The sequence below is a fragment of the Theropithecus gelada genome, chromosome 14 (assembly GCF_003255815.1).
Source record: "Theropithecus gelada isolate Dixy chromosome 14, Tgel_1.0, whole genome shotgun sequence".
NCBI classification, from domain to species: Eukaryota; Metazoa; Chordata; class Mammalia; order Primates; family Cercopithecidae; genus Theropithecus; species Theropithecus gelada.
In genome coordinates, this window is record NC_037682.1 from 140084 (window position 1) to 158753 (window position 18670).

General features: G+C 60.0%; 2 protein-coding genes across 4 annotated transcripts in view; both read left to right on the top strand.

The window, feature by feature from the left end:
* Positions 1-8366, top strand: part of ANO9 (anoctamin 9) — a 14057-nt gene extending 5691 nt beyond the window's left edge. Inside the window, exons 10-17 of the mRNA XM_025357055.1 lie at positions 5051-5108; positions 5280-5377; positions 5460-5602; positions 5705-5857; positions 6571-6718; positions 7309-7410; positions 7485-7578; positions 7709-8366. Of these exons, the coding sequence (XP_025212840.1) occupies positions 5051-5108; positions 5280-5377; positions 5460-5602; positions 5705-5857; positions 6571-6718; positions 7309-7410; positions 7485-7578; positions 7709-7927 (1015 nt within the window). The 3' untranslated portion in view covers positions 7928-8366. The remainder of the gene's footprint in view (positions 1-5050; positions 5109-5279; positions 5378-5459; positions 5603-5704; positions 5858-6570; positions 6719-7308; positions 7411-7484; positions 7579-7708) is intronic.
* A 519-nt stretch (positions 8367-8885) lies between these two features.
* On the top strand, positions 8886-18387 carry SIGIRR (single Ig and TIR domain containing). 3 transcript variants are annotated; one of them, XM_025356342.1, is made up of 10 exons: positions 8886-8988; positions 14084-14244; positions 15221-15419; positions 15908-16041; positions 16156-16296; positions 16546-16689; positions 16947-17049; positions 17118-17268; positions 17572-17761; positions 18054-18387. In XM_025356342.1, exons 2-10 carry the CDS (start codon positions 14238-14240, stop codon positions 18215-18217), a joined length of 1233 nt encoding a protein of 410 aa, XP_025212127.1. In that variant the 5' UTR covers positions 8886-8988; positions 14084-14237; the 3' UTR covers positions 18218-18387. The 3 variants fall into 3 exon arrangements, with proteins under 3 accessions (XP_025212127.1, XP_025212125.1, XP_025212124.1); XM_025356340.1 differs by having other exon boundaries at positions 8886-8957; XM_025356339.1 differs by lacking the exon at positions 8886-8988 and adding an exon at positions 11625-11802.
* Positions 18388-18670: the final 283 nt, after the last annotated feature.

Genomic DNA, 18670 nt, shown 5'->3' on the forward strand with positions numbered 1-18670 from the left:
GGATCTCAGCTCACTGCAAGCTCCGCCTCCTGGGTTCACGCCATTCTCCTGCCTCAGCCTCCCGAGTAGCTGGGACTACAGGCGCCCGCCACCGCGCCCGGCTAGTTTTTTGTATTTCTTAGTAGAGACGGGGTTTCACCGTGTTAGCCAGGATGGTCTCGATCTCCTGACCTCGTGATCCACCCGTCTCGGCCTCCCAAAGTGCTGGGATTACAGGCTTGAGCCACCGCGCCCGGCCAACTGTCAGTTTCTTAAAATCATGGTATGGTTTAGTTTGCGTCATATTTATAACATTTATTGTACAGCTCTGTGTTTTTCCTGGAGTTTCTTTATCTTTTTTTTTTTTTTTTTGTCTGCCTTCCAATCCATCTGCTGGGATCCATCTCTGTGTATTACATGGAGTCCCTTTTCTTCCGGAAATCTTCTCAGGAGCCCTCCACTCTCCTGCCCAGTCCTGGGGTTTCTAGTTCCTTTTTTTTCTTGAATGCCTTTATCATATCCTCAATTTTATCCAGCCTCTCTACGGTGTACCATGTATTGCACAGACTCCCTTTTCTTCCAGACCTTCCTTGGGAGCCCTCCACTCTCCTACCCATGCCTGGCAGGTTGCTCTCTGGGTCTCTTTCACGGCTGTTTTCTTGGGACTTGTTTCTGTTACTTTCCTGGGTTAGGGCCACTATTTCCTGAATTCCCAAGCCATCTTCTTTCTTGGTTTTTGCTCTTTTTCACTAAAAAAAGTATATTTGGGAGGTAAACTTTCTGAATTCTTCTATGTCTAAAAATGTCTTTATTCTACCCTCGCATGTGATTGACATGGCTGGGTATAGCAATCTAAGTTCAAAATAAATGTCCTTCTAGAACTTGAAAGGCACTGCTCTGTTGCCTTCTAACACACAAAGCGACTGGTGAGAAGTGTGTGGAAAACCTGATTTTCATTCCTTCCTAGGCCTTCTACTTTTTTCCTTCTGGAAGCTCTAGGACTTTCTCTCTAAACCGGGGACCAATGGCCGGGCACAGTGGCTCATGTCTGTAATCCCAGCACTTTGGGAGGCCGAGGTAGGTGGATCACGAGGTCAGGAGATTGAGACCATCTTGGCTAACATGGTGAAACCCCGTCTCTACTAAAAATACAAAAATTAGCCTGGCGAGGTGGCGGGCGCCTGTAGTCCCAGCTACTCGGGAGGCTGAGGCAGGAGAATGGCGGGAACCCGGGAGGCGGAGCTTGCAGTGAGCTCAGATCGTGCCACTGCACTCCAGCGCGGGCGACAGAGCGAGACTCCATCTCAAAAACAAACAAACAAACAAACAAAAACTGGGGACCAATACTACTTTTTTCCTTCTGGAAGCTCTAGGACCTTCTCTTTAAACTGGGGACCAATACAGGGGTGGGTTTTTCTTTATCACTGTGCTGGGTAATCGGTGAGCCCTTCCCATTGAAATCCTGTGTCCTGTCTAGGCTCCTTAAATTTTCTTCTTTTTTAAATACTTTTTTCCCTCAGGTTTGGTTTTAAAAATGTTTCCTTCTGCTTTCTCTTCACGGAGCTTCTGGTCCTTGCGGGCTTGTTGACCACGCTCCTCACCTTTTTTGCCCACGCGTCCCGTCTCTCTGTCTCCTCCTGTAACATCTGGGGAGATTTCCTTCACTTTGCCTTTTTCTCCATCCATTGATTTCTTTGTTTTACATTTAACTATTAAAGTCTTAATTTCTAAGAGTGTTTTTTGTTCCCTATTTATTTTTTATTCACAGCATCCCATCTGTGTTTTTATTTTCTTGAGGATTTCAATCAGGATTGAAGAGGATTATCAGGATTTCCTGATTATCTCTTGTTTCCCAAAGGGTCCATTTTTGGTTTTTAATCATTATCCTCCTGTTACACAGGTGGTTTCCCTCTTGTGAGTAAACCTTTGTGGGTATTCATTCATATTAAAGACCCAAGATCTGAACTGATTTTTCTCGATGGATGAGATGGGTCTTTATAATGGCTGGGACTACAGGCTCACACCACCACGCCTGGCTAATTTTTGTATTTTTAGTAGAGACAGGGTTTCTTCATGTTGGCCAGTCAGGTCTTGAACTCCTGACCTCAAGTGATCTGCCTGCCTCAGTCTCCCAATGCTGGGATTTCAGGTGTGAGCCACTGGACCCGGCCCACAGTTGAACATATTGATTAATCTTGAGGAGTGGCATAATAGTAGCTACATCCATTGCACACTCACACATTCTATCATTAACTCATTTAATCTGCACAGTAGCCCTATAGGGCACAGCTGATCTACAGATTAGATGACTGAGAATCAGAGAGGTTAAGAAACTATCTCTAGGACACACAGCCAGTGGGTGGTGGAACAGATAAAAACCCCAAAGTCTGGCTCTAGAGCTTAGTTCTAGGCAGTGCCTCTTTGCACAGGGGGTCTCTTGGAAAACAGAGGTGAAAATGTATCTGGTTTCCCATGCTACACTACATGGGAATATGTTTTTTGACAATATGTTCCTTTATGGTTCTATTTTTTCATGCCACTGCCCCCACCAGCCCCCACCGCACATCTCTACAAAGAATAGAATATTAGTTGGGTGTAGTGGTGTGGGCCTGTAGTCCTAGCTACTTGGGAGGCTGAGGTGGGAGGATCACTGGAGCCAGGGAGGTGGAGGCTGTAGTGAGCCATAATCTCACCATTGCACTCCAGCCTGAGTGACAGAGATCCTGTCTCAAAAAAAAAAAAAAAGAAAGAAAGAAAGAAAGAAAAAAAAAAACCTTAAACGTTCAAATCCCTGACTTGTAAGGAATTTGTTTTGCTGCAAGGGGCAGAGGAGGGAAGCCTGTTTGAAATGAGGGAAGCCTGTTTGAAATGCCTTCTTCATCATACACCAAATTCCATTCTTTGCTTATATATTGTCTTTTCATGGATTCTGACAAGTCCAGGGCTAGCCCCTTGCCGTGTTGGGTATTCTTGCTTTATGCCTTACTGTAGGGTGGGGCTAGCTGCTGTCCATCACTCTTCTTTTCTACCTTTTTAATGGTTATTTACGTATGTTCATTCTTTCAGATGAATGTCAGAATCATTTTGTCAAATTACCTAAAAATTCTGTGAGACCGGCTGGGCACGGTGGCTCACGCCTGTAATCCCAGCACTTTGGGAGGCTGAAGTGGACGGATCATGAGGTCAGGAGTTTGAGACCAACCTGGCCAGCAGGGTGAAACCCCGTCTCTACTAAACATACAAAAATTAGCTGGACGTGGTGGTGCACGCCTATAATCCCAGCTAATCAGGAGGTTAAGGCAGGATAATCACTTAAACCCGGGAGGCGGAGGTTGCAGTGAGCCGAGATTGCGCCATTGCCCTCCAGCCTGGGCGACAGAGCAAGACTCTGTCTCAAAAAAAAAAAAAAAAAAAAAAAAAAATTCTGTGGGACCGTGGGACTTGTCTTAAGATTGTAGAAGTGAAATGATACGTTATTTCCAAGAAAATTACCATAACAAATGACCACAGCTTAGTGGCTTCAAACAGTCAAATTATTACCTCCCAGCTCTGCAGGCCACAAGTCCCAGATGAGTCCCACCAGCTGAAAACCAAGGGGTTAGCAGGGCTGGGCTCCTTCTGGAGGCCCCAGGGGAGATTTCATTTTCAACTTCTCCTTGGTGCATGGCTGCTCCTCCCCCTGCAGAGCCTGTAGTGTGGGGCTGAGTCCTCCTGACTCCTGAGTCCTTCTGAGTCAGGCCAGCTCCCAGCTGCTCCCTGTCCCCATGGAGGGACCCCTGTGATTACACCGGGAAAACCAGATAACCCGAGATAATCTCCCCATCTTAAAGCCAGCTGATTCGCAGCCTTAATCCCATCTGCCATGTGAGATAAAATTCCTTTGCCAGGTAAGAACGTGGTCACAGGCTCCAAGAATGAGCACGTGGACATCTTTGTGGCCCCTCGCTCTGACTACAAATACCTCCTGCATTTTCTTATGGAAGAACAAGGTTCTCCACGCAAGTCTTTCATGCTCCTTAGTAGTTCAGTCTCGTTATGGTATAACTGGTGCTGGTGTCTGCAGGCGACCGATGCTTTCTCACGCCACGTTTCCCTGCAGCTTTTTCCCACACAGACAAGCCAGTGCTGCCGGATGCTCACTTTGTATCCACTTGAGCACCCGATTGATTTATCCACCCAGCCTTTCAGTTGTTTTATTTTGATTTTCCAGGTATATAATCATGTTTTCTAAAAAGAGCCATTGTTTCCTTTGCAAATGTATACTATTTATACTTTATATTTCTCTTGCTGATTTGCAAGGAATTCCAGAACCGTGTTAAATACCGGTTGTCGTGAGCTACAATAGGAATGCTTTCGGATTTCACCACTGACCACGAGCCTGACTTTTGGTTTAAGATAGTTCATGTATTTCTCATATTATGGAAAGCAAGTGATTTTAAACACAAAATAACCCAATGTGCCATTTCCAGGGGGAGAAACTGAGGCCACCTGTAACAGACAGTGTCTGGAGCACGTGTTAGAGCCTGTGGCCTCGCCTGTGTGTGTGTGTGTGTGTGTGTGCGTGCCCACGTGCAGATGCGGTTTGTCTGGGAGCCTGTGGCCTCCCCTGTGTGTGTGTGTGTTCGTGTGTGTGTGTGCGCCCACATGCGGGTGCGGTTCATCTGGGAGCCTGTGGCCTCCCCTGTGTGTGTGTGTGTGTGCGTGCGCCCACATGCGGGTGCGGTTCATCTGGGAGCCTGTGGCCTCCCCTGTGTGTGTGTGTGCGCCCACATGCAGGTGCAGTTCATTTGGGAGCCTGTGGCCTCCCCGTGTGTGTGTGTGTTCGTGTGTGTGTGTGTGTGCGCCCACATGCAGGTGCGGTTCATTTGGGAGCCTGTGGCCTCCCCTGTGTGTGTGTGTGTGTGTGTGTGTGCGCGTCCACGTGTGGGTGTGGTTCACCTGGATGTGAGCACTTGTGCCCCGCTCACCTGAGGGCCTGCCCTGCCTGTTCTTTCCTCCCTGCTTCTGTCCTGCTGCACCCACCCTGTCCGAGGCAGGCCTGCAGTGCCCCAGACCTCCCCTTCCCCCCCAGGATCAACGGCCACCCCGGGAAGTCCACGCGCCTGGCAGGCTTGTGGAAGCTGGAAGAGGTCAGTCGCCCCCAGGCTTCAGGTCACTGCTCCCCTGACCGTCCCCCAGGACCCCTCCCTGATCCCCTCCCCCGTCTGGCCCCGCAGTGCCACCTCAGCAGCTGCATGGTGGACCTGCCCCCCTGCCCTCCCCCAGGACCCCTCCCTGACCCCTCCTCTCTGGCCCCGCAGTGCCACGCCAGCGGCTGCATGATGGACCTGTTCGTGCAGATGGCCATCATCATGGGCCTGAAGCAGACACTCAGCAACTGCGCGGAGTACCTGGTCCCGTGAGTGCCGACCCCGCCCAGCCCCGGGAGCCCCCGGCCCCTCCGCCCCTGCGCCCTCCCCGCCACGCAGCTCTCCCCGCAGGTGGGTGACCCACAAGTTCCGCTCTCTGCGGGCCTCCAAGGCCGGGCACCTGCTCCGGGACCCCGAGCTCAGGGACTGGCGGCGCAACTACCTTCTGAACTCTGTCAACATCTTCAGCCTGTTCGACGAGTTCATGGAGATGAGTGCGTGGGCGCTGCGGGGCGGGGGTTCGCGGAGACTAATGCGGGGCGGGGGTCCACGGCCACGAGCGCGGGGCGCCGGCGAGCCTGACCCCCGCCCCGCAGTGATCCAGTACGGCTTCACCACCATCTTCGTGGCCGCCTTCCCGCTGGCGCCGCTGCTCGCGCTCTTCAGCAACCTCGTGGAGATCCGCCTCGACGCCATCAAGATGGTCTGGCTGCAGCGGCGCCTGGTGCCGCGCAAGGCCAAGGACATCGGTCAGGCCCCGCGGGTGCAGGATGGGTGGGAACCGGGCGGCCTCAGGCCTGTGGGCTTCCCGCTGGCCACGCCGGCTCAGCTGGACATAGTCTGTGATCTCACACCGCAGACAGCCCCCAGCCCTCCTCGGATGGCCTCGGCCTCGGATGTGGGCTGAGCCTGGGTGGGAGGGTCCCAGAGTGGGCGGGGCGGGGCGGGGCGCTTTGTAGGCCCCTCCCACAAACCTTCAGGATCTCACGGAGGGGCTTGACGTCCCCAAGCGGGACCCAGGTTCTGCCAGTGGCTGGGGCAGGAACAGAGCAGCCGGTCACGCTGAGACGGACAGGCAGCAGGGGTGCCACAGGGGCTGGGGCGCTGGATGTGGGGAAAGGCAGAGAGGTGTTAGGGAGGCCCCCAGTCTTGGGGCCCAGGTTACAAGGTCTTACCCTGGGGTGGGAACCCACGAGGTGGAGCGGCTTGGGGGAGAAGTTCAGGAAGATGGAGGGATGAGGGTCCTGGGTCCCTCCCTGTCCACGTCAGGGTGAGGGGTGCAGGAGCGCGGAGGCCATGCTCTGCCATGGCTGGGGACTTCCTCGTGAATACTGTGGCCCTAGGGCTGCAATGGGACACCATGCACAGAGACATGGCAGGCCCGTCGTTGGCCGGGGTGGGGGTGGGGGCAGAACCAGCCGAGGGAGACGAGTCAGACCGCTTGTCCACTGCTCTGGCGCAGGGACCTGGCTGCAGGTGCTGGAGACCATCGGTGTGCTGGCGGTCATTGCCAACGGGTTGGTCATCGCCTTCACATCTGAGTTCATCCCCCGCATGGTCTACAAGTACCGCTATAGCCCATGCCTGAAAGAAGCCAACTCCACCGTCGAGTAAGGCCTCACGGTGTCTGGAGACCCCGAGGAGAAACTGGCCCCACGACAGCCAAGCCCCGGGGAAAGCCAGACTGTCTCTCCTGGGAACGGCTGGATCTGTCAATACCCCCTGGGGCTTTAATGAGGCTGGGGCCTGGGGGTGGCCCCTGCCCTGTGCCCACTGACTGCAGGCCCTGCGCTGGAGGTCAGGGATGACTGGCCAGGACTGCAGTTGGGGGTGAAGTTCCCAGACCTGGCTGCCTCCTGAGCAGGCCCTGCCAGAACGGGTCCCTCCCGATGTGAGGTTCCGCATGTCCTCTTCTGATTTATCCAGCTCTCTGATCTGGAGGAACCACCAAGCCAGACTGGGTCCCCAGGGTCAGTCCCTGGCAGGGAAAGTGGCTGGCGATGTCCAGAGTCCCCACAGCACCCCCAAGCCCCTGGATGTGAAGATGTGCTTGGGCTGGGAGCCCCATTCCACTGGAGGCAGTCTGTGGTGTGGCCCCCACCTCACTGTTTGCTCCATAACACAAGCTAGAAGCACCCTGGGGCCTGAAGGGGCCGCCCTGGAAGACACCCCACCCCACACTCTTCTCCCCTCTCCCCAGCTGCCTCAAGGGCTACGTCAACCACAGCCTGTCCGTCTTCCACACCAAGGACTTCCAGGACCCCGATAGGATTGAGGGCTCAGAAAACGTGACTCTGTGCAGGTTTGGAACTTCCCATCCCCCAAGAATGCCCTCTGAACTCCCGACCCCTGACCTCAGGTACTTCCTTACCCCAGATACAGGGACTACCGCAATCCCCCCGATTACAACTTCTCCGAGCAGTTCTGGTTCCTCCTGGCCATCCGCCTGGCCTTCGTCATCCTCTTTGAGGTGAGCCGGAACCGGGAGAGGCCTTGGAGTGGGTCTGGGCAGTTCTCTCTCCAGCCCTCCTCCCCGGCCCGGAACCCCCAAATGCCTGCTGGCGCCTGATCCTGCCGGACCTCTCCTGTGCTGCCCCTAGCATGTGGCTTTGTGCATCAAGCTCATTGCGGCCTGGTTCGTGCCCGACGTCCCTCAGTCAGTGAAGAACAAGGTTCTGGAGGTGAAGTACCAGAGGCTGCGTGAGAAGATGTGGTATGGAAGGCAGAGGCTGGGCAGGGTGGGGGCAGGCTCTCAGCCCCCGATGCCCGCTGATCCCACCCCAACCTCCATCTTCAGTGCCAGGAGCACAGACGTGTAGGGCCAGAGCCCGTCTAGAGGCCACTAGGAGCTGAGACGGTGCCACCACCAGCACCTCCCACCAGCTCACCGCTATGCGTGTTGAGGGGTGCTGTAAGAAGGCCATGCCTATGGGGGGCCACAGGAGTCCCCTGTATGTTCAGGGCATCTGGGAGCCGCCGGCCTGTTCCGCCTGCTCGGTCTTTGTGGGGGCTCTCAGGCTTGGCACAGACCTGACTTGAACTCTGGGTGATTCCGGGCACCCACAGAACTGGGAGTAGGGGGCTCTTCAGGCAGCCACAAGGCAGGAAAACTGGCGCAAGTTTCCTGGGCCTCCCTCTGACTTCTAGGCGCCAGATCCGGCCATGCCCCCATCCTGGCTATTGGGGGTAGCCTGAGCCCACCTTGCTGGCCTGTTCCCTTCAGCCAGCAGCGGCTTCTGTAATAAAATTAAACCTGTCTGTCTTGCTTTCCTGGCCTGGCTGGGTCCCGGGTGGATTATATCTGCCCTCAGGGCTAGATGGGAAACTGAGACCCAGAGTGTGGAAGGTTTGGAACCAGGTGAGGGCGCCGCAGGCCACCTGTCCCTTCTCCGGTTTTCCATGGGCTTCCAAGGGAGGGGCGCCTGTGGGAGTCCTCTCCTCCCTGCACCTGGGGTGTTGAGGGTAGCAAGAGAAGACATCAGGGTCACTTGGGGGTGAGGTGGGGGTCAAGACAGGCTTCCTGGAGGAAAGGGAAGAGGTAGGGGCGGGCGCGCAGAACCCTGCGGGTGGTGGACGCTCCAAAGAGTCCCCAAGGCTCTGGGGCTCCGGGGCTCTGCAGGCTGGCTGGGCTGGTTTGGCCACTGGCAGCGGCTCCCGGGCAGCAGCGCAGCCTCCAGCGCCAGCCTCCCGCGCAGAGCGGGGCGCAGAGCGGGACGCTGGGGTCCGCCCCCGCCCTGGCTGCGGGGCGGGGCCGCACCTGCTGCCGCCGCCGGGGCTGTTGCCGCTGCGCACCTGGCTCAGGTGAGCTGCCCCGCCCCCGCCCCGCGCGAGCCCAAGTCCTGGCGGCAGGTGAGTGGCGGTCGCGATCAGACCCGCGAAGGTGAGTGGAGGTCGCTGTCCTCCCAGAGCCGCTGCAGGCCTGGAATCGGGGGCCCGGGGCGCTGCTGGTCCCCGGGCGCGGTCTCTCAGGAAGTGGCTCGGGGCCGGGGAGGTTCCCGCGTCGCCCGGAAGCCCGAGCTCGCCCGCGTCCTGGCCCCTTCCAGGCCTGGGGGAAGGGAGGAAAGTGGGCGAAGGGGGCGGGGGCCGCCCTTTCCTCTGCCGGACGTGGTCAGCGGCTTTTTGGTGACCCTCGGCGCAGAACAGAGCGTGGCGAGGAGCGCCGAGGCTCGCGGGGATCCCACCTCGGTACCCCAAGCCGGGATCCCAGCTCGAGGCTTCCTGAGGCGCCGAGGGCGGACCAAGAGTCAGGCTGGGGCCCGAGCTCGCCGGGCGCCGGGTGGAGCTTCCGCCATCCGCGCGCCTCTGCCCGGGCCGAGCGCCCCGAGCCGCACCCCCGTGCCCGCCCCCCGCGCGCGTCCCAGTCCTCCGCCCTCCGCACCTGGAGGGTGCCCAGGGCGCATGTGGGCACTAGGTAGGGGAGCGAAACGGAGCCCCTCGGCCTGTTGCCCACGTTCCTGATTCAGGACCGGCGCAGGGGGCCCAGCGCGCGCGGGGAGCGGAGGGGCGGCGCGTCCGAGCTGAGCGGGAGTCACCCGCAGGCTGCTGGGTGCTGAGCACCGAACCCACCGGGCAGGGGCGGCCGCGCACCGAGGGCGCTGGCTGGGTCTGAGGGCGGGAGGAGCTGGCGCTTTCTAAGGACCTCAGGGTGCCCAGCAGAGTGCGGTGGGCAGTGCGAGGCGACCAGGGCCAGGCTTGGACCGAGATTCTGGGCGCCTCGAAAGAGCTGTGCGGGCGAGGGTCGGAGACTGTGGGTTTTCATGCTCACCCTGGACGGTGGACTTGGGGGCTCGGGGACGGAGGACTTTAGCAGAGAGAGGGAAGGAGGGGGTGCCAAGTCACCTCAAGCCAGCCCTGAGAGATGGTGACGCCGAGACCGGTGCACAGAGCAGCCGCCCAGCCCGGGCTTCGGCGTTGGCGGCTGACCCCGGGGCCTGTGCTGGAGGCCCTGCTCCCGCTTCCTGCGGGGGTGCCCTGGGCTCTGCTGTGCCTGCTTCCTGACCTGCAGTGTGGGGAGAACCTTCCTGAGGGGCTTCCAAGGGCCCACTTCTAGGAGGGGCTGGTACCAGGCTCTGTGGGGGAAGGGATGCTGTCCGTCCAGCTCTTTACGATCCTGAGCCCAAGGTCCACCATCACCCTAGGCTGAGTGCCCGGACACAGGAGGGTCCTAGCAGGGCTGGGACCCAGGCAGGTAAGTACCTGGAGAAAGCTGCTGTGGGGCTGCCTAGCCAGGGCCAGGAGGCTGGAGGGCAGCCCCTCCATGATGAAGCCGTCCCCCCATGTGGCTGAGGGCAGGGCCAGGGGCCAAAGGAGACCCTTGTCTGATTGTGTGGGCAGCACGAGCCACCGGTCACTGGGTCCCGAGTCCCAGGTCAACCTGGGGGGTGTCCGTGTGGTGACAACAGGAGATGCCGTCTGCCCCTCACCTGCTCTGAGCCAGGATCCTCAGCCACCTGTGTTTGCTCTTTATCTGGAAAAGGGGGCGCCGCCCTCCCACCCCAGCCTGAAGGGAAGGTCCGCAAGATGCCATAGCCCCTCGCAACTGCTCACCCATGCGGGGCCTGGGAGAGGGACCGGGAGAGGGCTGACGAGCTCTGGGGAGCCCCATTGTTGACTGAAGTTTCTGAAGGTCCCGTTCCCCGGGTCAGAGGTCAGAGGCACACCGGAGAGCAAACCGGCTGGCCCCTTGGCTCCTGAGTGTGAGCCCTAGTGGCACCGGGGAGGCTGCACGGTCCCCCGTCCTCCTTGTGTGTGCGCACGATGGCCCTGGCTGGGGTCTTCCGGCTGGAGGACCCCCCACCCATTACCCCCGGAACCTGCCCCTTTGAGCACCCCCCCACCCCACAACACACACACAAAACACACACACACAGCACACACACACACACACCACACACACACACACACACCACAAACACACACACACCACACACACATACACACAACACACACACACACAACACACACACACAACACACACAGCAACACACAACACAAACACACACAGCACACACACAACACACATACAACACACACACATACACACAACACACACACACAACACACACAGGACCCCCCACCCATTACCCCCGGAACCTGCCCCTTTGAGCACCCCCCCACCCCACAACACACACACAAAACACACACACACAGCACACACACACAACACACACACCCCACACACACAACACACACACAGAGCGCACACACACAGCACACACACACAACACACACAACACACACAACACACACACAACACACACACACCACACACACACAACACCACACACACACAACACAAACACACACACACACAGCACAGAGGAAAGTGCCGTGCCTGGGTGGGTTGGGGCGGGCCCCAGAGGAAGGAGCCGCTTGACTCAGAGCTACAGGAAGAGCTGGGGCAGGCGGGGTGAGAACCACCAACTGCCCGTCCTCCCGCCCGCCTAGGGAAGGGGTGGGTGCCTGGGTGGGGTTTAGGTTTAGGAGAGGATGTGACTGCAAGGCCAGGAAGCTACAGGAAAGTTCTGATTAAAATACACATAAACACAAGCCAGGTCCCCACCGCGCTTGGTGATGCACCCAGAGCAGCCTTGGTGCTGTGGACACTCACTGGGACCCAGCGGAGGCGAGAGTTTGCTCCCAAAGGCACATCAATGACCAACATTTGCCCCCCGGAGGAAAGAACGGGAACCAGGTGACTCTGTACCTTCCCTGTTGCTCTGAGTGAGCCTGTGTCAGGGCCTGGCTGAGAGGAGGCCTGCGGTGCACAAGACCCATGCATGCATGTGTGTATGTGTGTGTGAGAGAGTGCGGGAGAGCAGGAGGCTGTGAGTGTGGCATCAGCAGCCAAGGGTGGGTGTGAGGTACAGTGTGTGTGCTGTGGGGTGCCTGTGGTCCTGGGCTCTGTGACAAGTGTTGCAATGGGTGTTGTATATACTCAGAAGGTGTGTGAGGGGTCTGCAGCCTAAGCTCTGTGCAGTGGTAATGGGAGGTGTGTGTGGTAGGAAGTGTGCTGTGTGGGAGGTGCAAGCGTGCACACGGGCTGAGACTGAAGCTCAGTGCAGGTGTGCTTGGGCAGAGGGCTGTGTGTATGTGATGTGTGCAGGGGAGGGGAGGCAGAGGAGTGGGTGCAGGGGAAGGTAGGGAGGGGAGGGGGTGCAAGGAAAGGTGTGCAGGGGAGGGTGCAGGAGAAGGTAGGCAGAGGAGAGGGTGCAGGGGAAGGTGTGCAGAGGAGAGGGTGCAGGGGAAGGTAGGGAGGGGAGAGGGTACAGGGGAAGGTAGGCAGAGGAGAGGGTGTAGGGGAAGGTAGGCAGAGGAGAGGGTGCAGGGGAAGGTGGGGAGGAGAGAAGGTGCAGGGGGAGGCAGGCAGAGGAGAGGGTGCAGGGGAGAGGGTGCAGGGGAAGGTGGGCAGGGGAGAGGGTGCAGGGGAGGGCACCTACTTTCTTGCTGTGCTCATATCCTGGCAGTCTGCCCTTGACTTCCAGAAGGCTATGAGGCTGTTTTGGAGGGAGGACTTTGAGGTCTGAGCTTGGGGCAGTCATGGAGGCACTGCAGGAGATGCCGGGGGTTCTGCTGGGCTGGGGGTGTGTCCTCCTGTGCTTGCTGTGAGGAGTTGGTGGCCTGGGAAGTGTGTGTTTTAAGGACCCTCAGTGGGTGTTTCCCCTGGGTCAAAGACTTTCCTTGGACTGTCCTCCACCGCAAGGGCTTCTTCAAGGACCCCCTTGCCATCCCCCATGGGAGTGCACCCCATGCCATGTTGGTTCCCGAGGAAACTGCCAAACAGCAAACCTGGGCCTCTGACTGTGCTTCACCCATGCAGAGGGAATAGGTGGCAGGCTAAGAGGACTGTCCCTGCTACCGCCTCTGGGGCCTTAGCGGGGAGGAATCCTGAGGGAGCTGGGGTGCAAGAACCTTAGGCTTGATCCCCACATCCCCACTTCCACTGTGTCCCTGCAGCAGGGAGAGGCATAGACAGTCAGTGCCTGTTGGATAAACAGGGTGACCCTGTGGTACCCAGTGAGGAGAGGCCCTCAGGGCCCTGGGCTGCCAAGGAAGAGGCTCTGGGCTCCTCCCTGCGGCTACCTCACTGAGGAGCTTTGGGAGACTTGAGGTGTGTGCGGCTGCTGCTACGGGCTGGGAAAGGGCCCAGGACCCGGGACCTATATCCCCACTGGGCCCCGCTCACCCTCCGGCCTCACAACCGCAGGGCGAGGCTAAGCTGAGGTTCCCGAGGCGTTTCGAGGTGTCTGTGCTCATGTGCACTCCTGACTGTATCAGACGTGGCCAGAGCTGGGCACCCCCCGCCGGCTGTATCCAGACATGGCCAGAGCTGGGCACCCACCCCCTGACTGCATCCAGACATGGCCAGAGCTGGGCACCCACCCCCTGTCTGCATCCAGACATGGCCAGAGCTGGGCACCCCCCACCCCCGCTGTATCCAGACATGGCCAGAGCTGGGCACCCACCCCCTGGCTGTATCCAGACATGAGTCAGAGCTGGGCACCCACCCCCTGGCTGCATCCAGACGTGGTCAGAGATGGGCCCCCCATGTTATAGGGCACATCACTCACCCCTGCCCCAAGGCCAGGCTGTGTCTCTGGCACTGCAGCACCCCCTGCAGTGGCAGCTCCATTGAAGGGGACAGCCAGGAGTGAAGCCAACTGCCGTCTCAGGAGACAGGGTCCCACCTGGTGTACGTCCACTGCACCCTGGGGTCATCATGGTGGCCCCAGGGCCGGTGGAGGTGGTCCTGGACTTGATGGCTCCTCCCTGTGGCCCTGGGCTGCATGAGGTGATGCCCATTCTGGCCACATGTAAGGGGCTCAAAGAGACACCTGCTGGCCTCTGAGAACTCTGCCAGCATCCATGTGGCTGCTCAAGGTGGCATCTGGTCAGGGCCAGTGCTGTCTGTGGCCGGCAGTTACTGGTTAACTCATCCTGTTCCTGTTTAACTTGTTCCCTGGGGATGGCGGCAGCCTCTGACCCATCCAGGTGCCCTGTCCAGCTGACTGCAAGGACAGAGAGGAGTCCTGCCCAGCTCTTGGATCAGTCTGCTCGGCCGAGGAGCCCGGTGGAGCCGGGGGTGACCCTGGAGCCCAGCCTGCCCCGAGGAGGCCCTGGCTCAGCACCATGCCAGGTAGGCAGGTCAGAGAGGGATGGGCTTGAGTTCCCACTCCCACCTCCTGCCCCTCAGGCTAGCTTCACGTTGTGCATCCTTCTCTTGTCCCAGGCGCTCTGCCTGGCCACATGCCGGGGGTACAAAGGCCCCTGCTCACCCCTCCCCCTGGGCCCTTGGCCCTGAAACCAGGGCGAGTGGTGAGGATGAGCCCTGTACCCTCTCCTGCCTCAGACCAGGCTCATGAGGTCAGTAAAGCCCAGGAATACTAGGAGTGGGCACTGCTGGGGCCCACAGCAGGGGTGTGGCAGATGTGAGCTGGTAGGAGACCATACCCCACTGAGAAGATGGCAGTCTCCCTCCCACTAGGGCTCATCACCCTGATGTAAAGATGAACAAGTTCAGGCCTCAGGTGGTGAGGAGGGCTTGCCTGTGGCCAGGAGCAGAGGGCCCCAAGACCCCTGAGGCAAGAATGAGGCCAGCTGCTCCAGGCTCCCAGCTCTGCCCATCCAGGTGGAAGGTGCTGGCACACTGGGCATCTGGGTCCCCAAACCCACTGGCGCCTACACTGTCTGCAGATCCCCCAGCAGAGGCAGGCCAGGCTGAGGGGCACAGTGCCTGGCCCCTCCTCTGAGACAGGCCTCACGGTGTCACCAGGGGTGGGCAACAGGTGCATCTGGGAAATGGGGGGCTGGACTCACGTCCTGGGTGGACAAGCAGCCAGATGGGGCTTGAGTGTGGGCCTGAGGCAGCTCAACTGTGACTGGCCACTGCTCTCTGCCCCCTCAGCACAGGGTGGGTGGAACACACAAAGCCTGGCCACTACTGGGGAAAGACGTGCCAAGTGCTAAGCCTGTCCTCATGGGACTCATGGGCAGACATGGTGTGACTGCCAAGCCACACAGAGGCCTTATTTCTTCCTGCACCACGGACCACTGTGGACGTGGCAGGGCCAGGCACCCTGGCACAGCTGACCCACTGTGTCCTCTCTCTTCAGGTGTCTGTGATAAGGCCCCTGACTTCCTCTCCCCGTCTGAAGACCAGGTGCTGAGGCCTGCCTTGGGCAGCTCAGTGGCTCTGAACTGCACGGCTTGGGTAGTCTCTGGGCCCCACTGCTCCCTGCCTTCAGTCCAGTGGCTGAAAGATGGGCTTCCATTGGGAAATGGGGGCCACTACAGCCTCCACGAGTACTCCTGGTAAGAGACCTGGGTATCCAGGGTCAGAGTGACCTCTCAGACATGCCAAGGGCAGTGGTCTCCCTGACCAATGCCTGGGTCTGTAACCACCTGGCCAGACATGACATGACCAGAGTGTCTCTGTGGACCCAGATGGAGGGTCAGTGATGTCAGGGACAGACCCTCGGGTCCGCATGGCCCCTGTAGACACACACTTTGTAACTGCCCAGGGCTATGGGTGTCAGCAAAGTCTAGGGCCTGAATGAACGCTGACCATCTGGCCAAGCCTGTGATCAGAGGACCTCTAGGCCCCAGACCCAGGACTGGGACGGCTGTTCTGAAACCAATCTGGACCCCTTCCAGGTTCAGGTCACTTCTCTTGGCTTAAGGCCCAAGAACCACCCAGGAGGCCCAATTCTGCAGCCTCCCTGGGCGAACCCAGACAGGTGGGGTTCTGGGGTGTCCACTGGTATCCACGGCCGACCCTGACCCTGGCTTGGTATCCCCAGGGACAAGGCCAACTTGTCAGAGGTGCTTGTGTCCAGCGTCCTGGGGGTCAATGTGACCAGTGCTGAGGTCTACGGGGCCTTTGCCTGCTCCATCCAGAACGTCAGCTCCTCCTCCTTCACTCTTCAGAGAGCTGGTGATGGGGGTTCCCCAGGTGGAGGGTAGGAGGGGACCTAGACCTAGTGAGGCCCAGGGACCTTGAGGCTTGGGGGCTGCTGGAGGGGCAGCGGCTCAGGCAGCCCATCGGCAGGCCCTACAAGCCACGTGGCTGCGGTGCTGGCCTCCCTCCTGGTACTGCTGACCCTGCTGCTGGCTGCCCTGCTCTATGTCAAGTGCCGTCTCAACGTGCTGCTCTGGTACCAGGACGCATATGGGGAGGTGGAGATGAACGGTGCGTGGGGCCCGCGTGGACGCGAGGAGGGGTCGCCACGGCCTCCCTGAGATTGCGCTGCTGAGCTCAGCTTTGGAGGCGTGGGGCGGGGAGGAGTTAGCCCCAGGGGGCTCTGTGCGGGCCCGGCTGGGGTTAAAGTCCGGGGCAGGTCTGCCTCTGTGCACGTGGGAGATGGTTAGGGGTGTTGGGAACCCCGAGGGCTGGAGTAACGCCTCAGGAGCCACCGGGATGACTGGCCGCCATCCACAGACGGGAAGCTCTACGACGCCTACGTCTCCTACAGCGACTGCCCAGAGGACCGCAAGTTCGTGAACTTCATCCTGAAGCCGCAGCTGGAGCGGCGTCGGGGCTACAAGCTCTTCCTGGACGACCGCGACCTCCTGCCGCGCGCTGGTATCCCGGGCCCCGCCCACCCGCAGGGCCCGCCCCACTGGGCCCTGCCCCAGAGGTCCCGCCCCCACAATCGGGCCCCGCCCCCAGAGGCCCCGCCCACCACCATCCCACCGGAGCCCCGCCCCCACCACCGAGCTCCGCCCCATTCCCCGCCCACCCCGAGCCCCGCCTCCACCACGAGCTCCGCCCCACCGATCAGGGCCCCGCCCCCGCCCCTGCGCCCCCGCCCCGCACCTCCGACGCCCGCCCTCCCGCAGAGCCCTCCGCCGACCTCCTGGTGAACCTGAGCCGCTGCCGCCGCCTCATCGTGGTGCTTTCCGACGCCTTCCTGAGCCGGGCCTGGTGCAGCCACAGCTTCCGGTGGGTCCCGCGCGGGGCTGGGTGGGACCCAGCTTAGCACCCACCCCCCTGACGGTCCCGCCCCGCAGGGAGGGCCTGTGCCGGCTGCTGGAGCTCACCCGCAGACCCATCTTCATCACCTTCGAGGGCCAGAGGCGCGACCCCGCGCACCCGGCGCTCCGCCTGCTGCGCCAGCACCGCCACCTGGTGACCTTGCTGCTCTGGAGGCCCGGCTCCGTGGTGCGGAGCAGGCGTGGGGGGGCCGGGGCGAGCGGCGGTTTGGAGATGGGCGGTGCCCGGGCTCCAGGCGGGGACCCCTCCGTGGGGAGCTCTGCGGCACCACGCTTTCTGAATGGGCCCTGGGGGGAGGTTCCGCTGCCTGGGACCCCGATTCGGGGAGCGGCCCTTGAGGGCCCCGGAGCCACGGAATAGCTGTTGAAGGACGTTAAACCCATGGGCAGCTGCAGGTGTGCCCTTGGGGGCCAGAACGCCAGGGGCTTCCGAGGTGTTCACACATGCGAACCGCCCCAACCTGGCCCCCAGACTCCTTCCTCCGAGTTTTGGAAAGAACTACAGCTGGCGCTGCCGCGGAAGGTGCATTACAGGCCGGTGGAAGGAGACCCCCAGACGCAGCTCCAGGACGACAAGGACCCCATGCTGATTCTTCGAGGCCGAGTCCCGGAGGGCCGGGCCCTGGACTCAGAGGTGGACCCTGACCCTGAGGGAGACCTGGGTATGCCCGCCCAGCCCCACTCTCCGACTGGAGAAGCTCAGCACAGGGCGGAGTGGGGAGAGGCACAGGGCAGAGGGCCTGGAGGGGGCCCCAGGTGGTGAGGACTCTTCCTGGCACCGAGGGCCCCTGCACCACCTCTCTGCCCGGGAGGTGCTTGGCCCTCGGTCTGCCTGGGAACTTCCTGGGCCTCACAGGCCATCACAGCAGGGGGTGAGCAGGGGCAGCCCCTGGCAGTGGGTCTGGGCCAAGGCTGTGGGTGGCCACCTCAGGCGTATCGGTCTCCCCATCCCAGGTGTCCGGGGGCCTGTCTTTGGAGAGCCATCAGCTCCACCGCACACGAGTGGGGTCTCGCTGGGAGAGGGCCGGAGCAGTGAAGTGGACGTCTCGGACCTCGGCTCGCGAAACTACAGTGCCCGCACAGACTTCTACTGCCTGGTGTCCAAGGATGATATGTAGCTCCCACCCCAGAGTGCAGGATCACAGGGACAGCGGGGGCCAGGGCTGGGGGATCGCTCCTCTGCTCAGCAGGACCACACCCCCTGCCAGCAGCCCTGGGACCCTGGGGAAAAGGCTGTGGCCTCAGGGGTGCCTCCCAGTGCCAGAAAATAAAGTCCTTTTGGATTCTGCCTGGGCCTCAGTCTCCTCCCATGCGGCAGAAGGTTTCGGTTCGGCTCCCCTCTGTGGCTCTCTCAGCCCTCCACCCCTCCCTCTCTCATCCCCACCCCACAAATCACCAAATCCGCCCTCTCTCCATCCCCCTTCCTAAGCCAGCTCAGGCATGTCCCGTGCTCACAGTAGCCTCCTTGGGCCTCCCTGCCTGGTGACGTGACTGTTCCTAGACCCTTCCCATGCAGGCAGATTCTGGACGGAGGAGGCCCCTTAGAGACCTCAAGTTCTGAGCTTCACAGA

Coding starts and splice junctions, on each gene's coding strand:
- SIGIRR (XM_025356342.1), top strand. Junction 16,690..16,946: donor CGACCTCCTGCCGCGCGCTG/GTATCCCGGGCC, acceptor GCCCTCCCGCAG/AGCCCTCCGCCGACCTCCTG. Junction 17,050..17,117: donor TGGTGCAGCCACAGCTTCCG/GTGGGTCCCGCG, acceptor CCCGCCCCGCAG/GGAGGGCCTGTGCCGGCTGC.